The sequence below is a fragment of the Arachis duranensis genome, unplaced genomic scaffold, assembly GCF_000817695.3.
Source record: "Arachis duranensis cultivar V14167 unplaced genomic scaffold, aradu.V14167.gnm2.J7QH unplaced_Scaffold_232525, whole genome shotgun sequence".
Classification (NCBI taxonomy): Eukaryota; Viridiplantae; Streptophyta; class Magnoliopsida; order Fabales; family Fabaceae; genus Arachis; species Arachis duranensis.
This window is the reverse complement of record NW_026264851.1, coordinates 1,951,905-1,961,928: the sequence shown is the minus strand read 5'-3', so window position 1 is coordinate 1,961,928 and position 10,024 is coordinate 1,951,905. Positions and strand designations below refer to the sequence as shown.

Sequence of the window (10,024 nt, the reverse complement as noted above, 5' to 3'; positions counted from 1 at the left end):
ATATATAGTTGGCTATATGAATTAATTTTGATTTTGTGTATATACAAAATAATATATCATGTTTAGGTAGCAAAAACTATATCTTTTTAATACACAAAATAGTAGTAAAAACTATATATTTTTTAATGCACAAAATAATACATATTTTTTTTCATAATCTTCAATTGAAATTATCAGAAGCCCTGTATCATATTATTTGGTTTTAATTTCTTTATGAACCAAGGAGTTAAATAGATGGAAAAGGCTCTTTTCTAATAAAGAACGAGATCAAACCCGTAAATATTTTAAAAATATTGCTAAATTTTATTTTATTTTAAAAATTTTTAATTTACATTAAATGTATTCCTGCAACTAAGTTTTATTTTAAAAAAATTTAGGACTAATATCCAGTAATACGCTTGACAACTAAGAGCTATTAAATTATGTTAAAGATTATTTTTATAAATTTGTCGCTAAATTAATCCTAATTAAAACTTTTTTAAATTTTAATTATTAAGATATATTTGATATAAATCAAATAAAATTAAAATAAATTAAAATTTAAAAATATTTTTAAAATTTTTAACAAAATTTATATAAAAAGAATATATTTAACCTTAAAAAATATATATCTTTTAATCATTTTTACTAACCTGATTTTGATGAGGGTAAAATGTGAAAACCCACCACCCATTTGACAGAAGGCAAATACATACATCTTTCACTAATTTGGAGGGTTTTTTCTAATAAAAAATAAAAGAAATTATTATTTCTCCAAATATAATTTTTTGACTTTAATTCTTTAAATATGATTTTTTTTGGCATTTAAGTAAGTTCGCCTGACCCGACAAACTCTATAAAAATTGGCAAGTTCGCCTAACCTCGGCAAACTCTATAAATTTTAGAGTAAATACCCTTTCCGGTCCCTAACGATTTATCCGATGGACTTTCCACCCCCTAAGAAATCTAAATACCTAAATCGATCCCTATCTATTATGATATTTGTACGTTCCAGTTCCTACAACCGGTTCCGAGCAGGTCACTGGCTGATGTGTCAGTAACTTGTCCACATGGGTTTCTCTCCTTCATAATTGGGACAAATCGCCCCCTTAACCTTTGTTGAAACGTTGCGTTTCAACAAGAGCGTTATTCCATAAAACACCTTCCTCTCCCTTTTCATTTACATTTGGCCCTAATTCTGAACCCTTTCTCCTTCCCTCCAAAAGAGCATTACGTTGAGGACGTGCGATCGTACTGCACCACTGTGTGGGAAGACATTGACTGCATTTGACAAGTTTCTTTGAAACGGTAAGAAATCTTTCGTTCTCTTCTACTTACTTTATCTTTCACTGTAGTCAAGTTTAGGAGTGTATAAGATAGTAGGAGTGAAATTAGCTTTGATAACTCAGTTCTCCTCTGCATGGTGATTATGGGTGGATGGGGTGAAGCACTAGCTTTGTTTGATGAGTTAGGATTGTTGCGAAACTATAATAGTGATATTAACTTTGAAAGTTTCTACCTTTCTGTTTATTGATCAGTTATGAATTCTTAACTGATAGACATTTTAGTCTATTTGCTATTGATTAAGTTTGAAGTTTAGCTCTGTTACTGAGTTATAGTTTGAATTTTTACAGATGTTTGTGTTTGTTATCCTTTTTTTCATCATGGTGGGATACTCAAGAAAGATCCAAATGGAGTGTTACGATATGTAGATGGAAAGATTGAGAAATTTTCACCCATGGATGTTGATTTTGTCAACAAGAAGGACTTTGAAGAACTCTTCAGGGGATTAGGTTATCTAGAATACAAAAAAATTTACTGGCTTGATCCAGCAACAAGAAACCTGGAGTTTGGGCTTCATATCCTTAAGGGTGACCAGGATATTAATGACATGTGTAAAGTCACCCTAAGTTGTCCAGATAGAAATGAGTTCTACATCTACTTTGAGCACCCGGTAAGTCAACCAATGGCAATCAAACTAGAGCCAGAACCAGAGGAAGAGCCCGTTTTGGTCATAGAGGAATCCTCATTGGATGATGGATACGATAGTGCCAAGGATAAGGCCTACAAGCCTCCTCCTCCTGGTTATGAGACTGATAGTAGTGATATTGAGTCACCAAAAAGACATGGAAAAAAATAAAAAAAAGCATCAGTGTCTCCATCAAACAAGAAGAAAGTGTCACCTAAGAAAAATGGTAAGAAATCATCAAAGAGGTATACTGGGAGGAGGAGGAAGAGACATGTGCTATACGGTGAATCTAGTAAAGAAAATCGAATTGAGACACCTCCTAGTGGGTTGGGTTCTACCCAAGGGCCAGTAGAAACAGATATGGGAGGGCTAGTAGAAGATGAACTAGGAGGTCCAGCAGTAGTTAATGAGAAGAGTGACAGTGATGACTACAACTATAAATATGCTTCTGAAGAGTGTCATAATCCAGTATCTTCTGAGGATGAGAGGACAATGCACGGACTTGATTTCAATGAAGAAAATGACTATGGAGAGGTTCAGTTTGAGCTTGGAATGCAATTTTTGAGTATGGAGAGATTTAAGAAGGCCTTGAAGGATGTATTTGTCTGGGATGGAAGAGATTGCATGTACATCAAGAATGAGAAGGAGAGGGTCAGGGTTAGATGTGCGGAGGAGAATTGCCCATGGTTGATATATGTGGCAAGGAACTCAAAAATAATGGCATTTGAGATAAAAACATTTCACAACAAGCATACTTGTGGAAGGGATTGTGGAAGCAACTTGGCCGATAGGGCATAGGTCACAGATAAGCTGAAAAAAATGTTGGCAACACAGCCTAAGCTGATACCGAGGGAAGCAACGGAGCATATGAAACAGGACTACAATGTTCAGGTCCATCCAAAAATGATCCAAAGGGCTTTGAAAGCAACTAGGGAAATTGTTGTTGGGAATGACAAGTCACAATATGAGAAGTTGTGGGATTATTTACAAGAGTTGCACAGGAGTAACCCAGGCAACATGACTGACATGTGTGTTGACCCAATTTCGCAATCTCTACCGCTGTTTGACAAAATTTACATATGCTTAGATAGAGTGCAGAAATGGGTTTGTTAAGGGTTGTAGACCACTAATAGGCCTAGATGGATGCTTTTTAAAAGGATATTATGGAGGCCAACTCCTAACTGCAATGTCACTTGATGCTAACAACCATGTATTTGTTATTGTATATGCTGTTACAAGAGCAGAAAACACAGAGAACTGAATGTGGTTCTTAACTCGGCTTCAGGATGATTTGGGAGACCATCAAGTGCGCGGATGGAATCTCATGTCCGACCAACAGAAAGTAACAACATTTGCCAACCTATTCTAATATTGTTTATAATTCTGCAGAGTATAGTTGGATTATAGTGTAGATATTGTTTAGATTATTAGATATTGTTTTATAAATACAAGTCTGCACAAGATAATTGTCTTATTAGATATATACTTCTGTTGCACATGTTGGATTATAATTAGATGTTTGTAACAGTTATAATTGGCATGCCATTTTCAGTTTTATAAATGCAATTCTGCACATTATAATTGACTTATAATTAGTTTATGGCTATAGACTTCTATTGCACATGTTGGATTATAATTAGATGTTTGTAACAATTATAATTGACATGCCATTTTTAGTTTTATAAATGCAATTTTGCACAATATAATTGACTTGTAATTAGTTTATGACTTATAATTGGTTTATACCAGTGACTTCTATTGCCAGTAATTGGTTTATAATTAGATGTCTGTAGCAATTATAAATGACTTATATTTGGTTTTTAAACCAAACTTGCAGGGACTTATGCGTGCAGCAAAGGAAGTCATGCCCTATGCACACTATAAAAATTGTGTATTGCACATTTGGAAGAATCTTCAACAAAAATTCAATAACAAGCAGGTAAATGGACTGTTATGGTATGCTGCCAAGTGCACTACTCAGGTGCAGTTCAAAGCATCAATAGAGAAGTTTAAAAGTGAGTGTCGCGGAGGATGGGAGTATATGAATCAATTTGACCCAGCAGTTTGGTGCAAGGCATATTTAAGTTATGGTCCGAAGAATGACGGCCTCACCAATAACATGTGTGAGGTTTGGAATTCTATGATAGTTGAGGCTAGGGAGAAGCCGATTCTAACAATGTGTGAAGAGATAAGGTGTACAATAATGAAAAAGATAGCCAAGCACAAGAGGATTCTAGGGAGGTGCACTGGAAAACTGGCACCAGCGCAGCAGTGGAGACTTGACAGGCACATTAAACCACAGAGTCATAAATGGAATGCACAATGGAGCGGAGATAATGACAGGGTTCTATTTGAAGTTACTAGGGAAAACACAAATTGGGCGTCAATCTCCAACAACATACATGCACTTGCAATGCATGGCAGTTGACAGGTAAACATTAATTATAATTCTTGTCTTGTTATTTTCACAATTTTTAGCGCATCATATTCATGTTTTTGTTGCTGTTGTATAGGGATGCCATGTGTCCACGTAGTTGCTGTTATCTCTAAGTTGAGAATTAAGGCTGTCGAAGACTTTTTGAGCCCTTATCTCACTATAGATGCTGTGAGGAAAACATATGACTTGTGTGTAAATCCAGTGAACAGCGAAGAATTTTGGGAGAAGACAGACCATCCAAAGCCACAACCCCCCAGGATAGTAAGACCAGTTGGTCGTCCAAAGAAATGCAGGACTGAATCCGGTGCACCCCCTCCCCCTCCAGTGAAGGGGACAAAGTGAGAAGAACTTTTCAGGTAACGTGTAGCAAATGCGGGGAGAAGGAGCATTATTATAAAACATGCAAGGGAGCACCAGCTAAACCCGACTGGCAACCAAAAAGGAAGAAGGCAAAAGCGGCTAGCAAAGCTTTGGTTGTAATGACTGAAAATGTAGCTCCTGCCCCTCCCCCTATAGGGAATGTGGCTGGTATTGATGGTGGTGTAAATAACATACATGTTGAAGAACCTGAACCTATTAACCTGGACCCTCTTGTAAGTTTTTTTCTTTAGACAAGTATTTTGTAACTCGTATACATTTTGGGTTGTGTCTTTGAGTATTCACAATGAGTTAATATTTGAAAACATATGTGGCTGCGAAACATGTTTCTGTCATACAGGATACGGCTAGAAAAAACAAGAAAAAATGCCAAAGAGGCCACATGTAGAGCCAGATGAGATAAACATTTCACAAAATGCCCCAACTGCAGAGGTAAATAGACACACCATAGTTCTTAACTTTTTTTTTTAAACACAAAAGATGTAGTTTTGGAGCCCAAATGTGATTCACTATTGTTTTACCAGGTTCCAGGAATTGATCAAACTACTCCAATGAATCAGGCCACAACTCAGTCATCAAAGGCTCAGCCCCATTCTGCAGCTCCAAAGTTTAGGCCCAAACAGAGTGTCAAAAGGCCCCCAGGTCCTCCAATGCAACCCAACGAACCTCCTCACAATGTACAAGTCCAACCAGAAGGACAACGCTTAGAGAGAATCTCTCATGCAATCTCCAATGAAACTTTGGCAGCAGCTAGCACTGGGACCTCATCAAGGTTATTCAAGTTCATTCCAACTCCAGAAATGAAGCCTCCACCAAAAAAACAGTAATCAAACTTGCTATATGGATATTATGTTGTTTAGGGAATATAGAACTTTGGTTTAGGGGGAGACTCTATCTTAGTTATTTTGGTTATAGTGTTGATGTTATGATTAGGTTCTGATTTGAAGTCTACATAATACTCAAAGTTGATTTAGAGATACAGTCAATTTTTTTTTGTTTTTGTTTTAGTATCAAGTTGAAAAAACACACATGATCTTATGAGTGAAACTCTGGAGCTGTTCATATTTTGGAGTGAACCTTTTGTAAAACACTCATGCTTTGGTTTGTGAATCACTTAATCACTTTATATGTTGGTTTCAACTTTTATGAAACTCTCAGGAATTGGAGTGCAATTCCAAATGTCTCACAGATTTGAATATTTATTTACATTGTTATTTTCATAGACATGTATTTCACAAACTCATAATAATACAATATGATAATATCTCAATACACTATTTTAAATTCTAATAACTACATGAAATAAAATAAATTAAGTATCACTGAATTAGAGTAAATAATCATAACATCAGTTGTTGTCTTCATACAAGCTATGAATTTCAACGATAATTTATTAAGTAGTTGTCTTCTATTTACATAACTTTGCACACTAAATCAAATTCACATTTTTTTCAATTAACCCATTGCAAATTGATGAAATTATAAGTGTAACTGCAATTCCAATTAAAAAAGTGGTTAAGGTTCTGCATTTAGTGTTGCGTTTCCAAATGTTTTTTCAATTTTCTGCTTTGCCATCATTACTTCCAGTGCCTCCAATCTTTCATCGTCTTCAAACTTTCAACCACACCATTCTGATTGGCATAAGCTTTATGTGAATATGACTCAACATATTCATCAAGCCAAGCAAAGTATTTGCAATGTGGAGCTGCGGTCTGCAACAAATAACACTCCATGGTAATGGCAACGAATTTTGAAACAAAACTAAAATTGAAAAATGATTACCTTAAAATAAGAGCAACAAAAAAAAAGTCAGTTCGGATTTTCTGCAGTGCTAGATTGAAACAATATTGCATATATGCCACAATAACATCTGGGTGCTACAAATCTTTTCTCGCCTTGGTTTGCCTTTTCTCCTATACTCTCAGTGGAACCCAGAGTCGGACTCCAGCACAAATTCTTCCTAGCTTCATTGCTTTCCTCCACGGTTCGTGAAAAAGAGTCTCTGACTTTCATAGCCATATTGTTCTTCAGGAGAAAAGTCCTTATCTTCACTCTACACACAATTGAAGACAATGAAGAATAAAGAAAAAACCCTAAATAACTATGAACACCCAGGAGATAACTGCTCATAATGAAACACAACATTTTAACAAAGGTTAAGGGGGCAATTTGTCCCAATTATGAAGGAGAAAAACCCACGTGGACAAGTTACTGACACATCAGCCAGTGACCTGTTCGAAACCGGTTGCAGGACTGGAACGTACAGATATCATAATAGATAGGGATCGATTTGAGTATTTAGATTTCTTAGGAGGTGGGAAGTCCATCGGAACAAATCGTTAGGGACCAGAAAAGGCATTTACTCTAAATTTATAGAGTTTGCCTAACCCCAACGAACTCTATATAAAGCTTTATGAAGCACACACTTTTAATCTATATCATTGTCTAGAAAATAGTATATAGATCTACCAACAGTACATAGAAGTACACAAAAATACACGGATAACAAACATAGCTTCTTCTAGACAATGATATGGATTAAAAATGCGTGTTTCAAAAAAAATTTTTATACAGAGTTCGCGTGGTTAGATGAACTCTATAAAATTTATAGACTTTGCCAGAGGATTAGGTGAATTTGCCAATTTTTATAAAATTTGTTGGGTTTAAATGTAAAAAAAAAAATCGTATCTAAAAAATTAAATTAAAAAATGATGTTTGGGGAAGTAATAATTTTTGTTATTTTATTATAAAAAAAAATCTGACAGTGTTATTGATCATCGTAGTGTATGTATTAAAATTAACTAAAGTTGAAAACGAATTTCTTATTCAATTGATTGTTAGAAGAATAAAGGAAGATAATCCAAATATCTGGAGAGAAGCAGCCAAATTTTGTGAGAGACTTTTCCATAGGTCTTACTATCATAATATTATTATGTCCCTACAGCCCTACTAAGTTACTACTCTCACCAAAGAAGAACCACTTTCACAGTTTCACTCAAACACACTAAAAAGATGCAATCATTCACTCCCATCATTCTCTTCTTCATCACTTCTTCACTACCGCTTCTCGCTTCCTCCACCACCGTCCCTTCATTCCCCCTTCAACCTGACACCCAAATCTGCCACCTCGACCTCTCCGACGAACTCTTCGGCGGCGTCAACCAAGCCTGCGCCGGCGACACCCTCGACCGCAGCCGCTGCTGCCCTGTTCTCGCCGCCTGGCTCTTCGCCGCTCACGCCAGGTCCGCTCTCGAGCTTCCCCCCTCTCCTCCTCCGGCCTCGGCCGGAGACCTACCCATGATGCCGGACGACGACTCTCAGAAGTGCGTGGAGACGCTGCAGGAGTCACTGAAGAACAGGAGCGTGTTGATTCCGCAACCAAACGCGAGTTGCGACGCCATAACGTGCTTCTGCGGTATCAGGCTTCACCGGATAAGCTCGTTGAGTTGCCCGGCGGCGTTTAACTTTTCCGGTGGAAGCAGTCACGGTGGTGGTCTTGTCCCTACCTCTGCTGTTGTCAACTTGGAGAAGAATTGCCAAAACTCTTCCTACGCTGGTTGCACCAAATGCCTTTCTTCCCTTCAAAAGGTCACTATACATTTCTAAATATATATATATTTTTTAAATATTGACATAAAAATATTTGAAATGTTAATGTTAATTTGGTAATTGGGAGGCAGTTAAAAGGGAAGAATAAGGAGAAGGATGAGAGGGGGCGGAAGATGTTGAAGCGAGACTGCCAGCTAATGGGTCTGACGTGGCTGCTGAGGAAGAACAAAACCGCATACATACCAACGGTGTCTGCGGTGTTGCGCGCCATCATGTACAGTGCTCATCCGCACCAATCAAAATGCAGCCCTGATCAGGAAAACATGCCCTTGGCCGTTGATTCCCTCCAACTAGAAAAGGACCACGCCTCATATCACCCCGTGAAACTATTTTGGATACTCGTACTTAATATTGTTGTAACCATCGTCCTCATTATCTCAGTTTGAAATCAACGCTTTCAGGTTCTCGTCCCGTGAAGCTATTGGACAAAAAACATACAATGCGGATTCATTCTGACTTTTTGTCTTTTATGCTCGTACATTTTGGATCTTCATTCACGTTTTTTTTTCCGTCTCTACGTGCTGCTTGTGCTGTGACACCATGAGATGCATACAATTTTTACATTTCTGCTTCTCAGCTCCCATGGTAGTTATATTCTTTTTTATTTATCAATTTTGATTTCAAAGAAATTATTTAAATTTATACAGATGATTTAGTAATACTTGATTTATATCGTTCATCATATGATTTGGTTAATTACTTAATTAATTGATTTGTACCATGTTGGTCTTTTTATATAGTATATATTCCTAAAGTACTTTTGTAGGGAGGGAGGAGCAGCTTCCTAGAATAGAACTGATTAGTGAGTATGTTGGTCGAGAAGGGTAGATGAAAACAAAGCTAAGATTCATATTTTTAATAAACGGATCAAGATATTGAATTTGGAAATCACTCGAATAAGGATGTGTAAAATATTTTGTTTAAAGATAATTTGTAGTCATTAAAATTTAATACTTGTCGTTATAGAGTTAGAATTTAGGATTTTTAAAATTAAAAAAATATATAATAAACATATTTTTATCATTTTCTATAATAAAAATACTATAATTATTTTTTATAAAAAAATATTAATTTAAATTAATTTAAAACGTAATTTATTAATTTTTTATTAAATTAATTTATCTAATCTAATTTAACAAAAATAATACAATTTAATTAATTATATATATATATATATTAAATTTTAATTATTAAAAAATATCTTTAAAAAAAATATCGTTAAGTATCTTTATCTTCCATTGAATTTTGTACAATCTAAGTAAACGGTGGTTCCGTAAAATCTTAGTGATTATCTGCTTTTTTTTGTGGATCTTTCTCTCGGCTGATTCTGGATTAAACTGTCAATTGAGGCACATGTCACACTTTTTGTTTCTTCAATTCAAACGTTACCATAAGTCCATCAGATTAATCAAATAAAAAGATATACATAAACGGAACCACGTTTAAAAATAAATTCACAAAGCTTTTGTTGATGTGGGCTCAAACTAAATTCCTTTGCTTATCAAGCTGTCCATCTTTCATTAGCCTTAGACCCAAGTAGATTAATAAACCCAAATTGATGATAATTCACAATTGCGCATGACCCAAAAGGTTGCATGCAGTTTAGCCTTACACCACAATAAATAAAACTATAAACACTTGTTTCCAAGACC

At 35.7% G+C, this 10,024-nt stretch overlaps 1 protein-coding gene across 1 annotated transcript; it reads left to right on the top strand.

The window, feature by feature from the left end:
• The first annotated feature begins 7,611 nt into the window (after window positions 1–7,611).
• On the top strand, window positions 7,612–8,850 carry LOC127744150 (uncharacterized GPI-anchored protein At4g28100-like). Its single transcript, XM_052256430.1, has 2 exons — window positions 7,612–8,351; window positions 8,444–8,850. Exons 1-2 carry the CDS (start codon window positions 7,776–7,778, stop codon window positions 8,756–8,758), a joined length of 891 nt encoding a protein of 296 aa, XP_052112390.1. The 5' UTR covers window positions 7,612–7,775; the 3' UTR covers window positions 8,759–8,850.
• The last annotated feature ends 1,174 nt before the right edge of the window (window positions 8,851–10,024 follow it).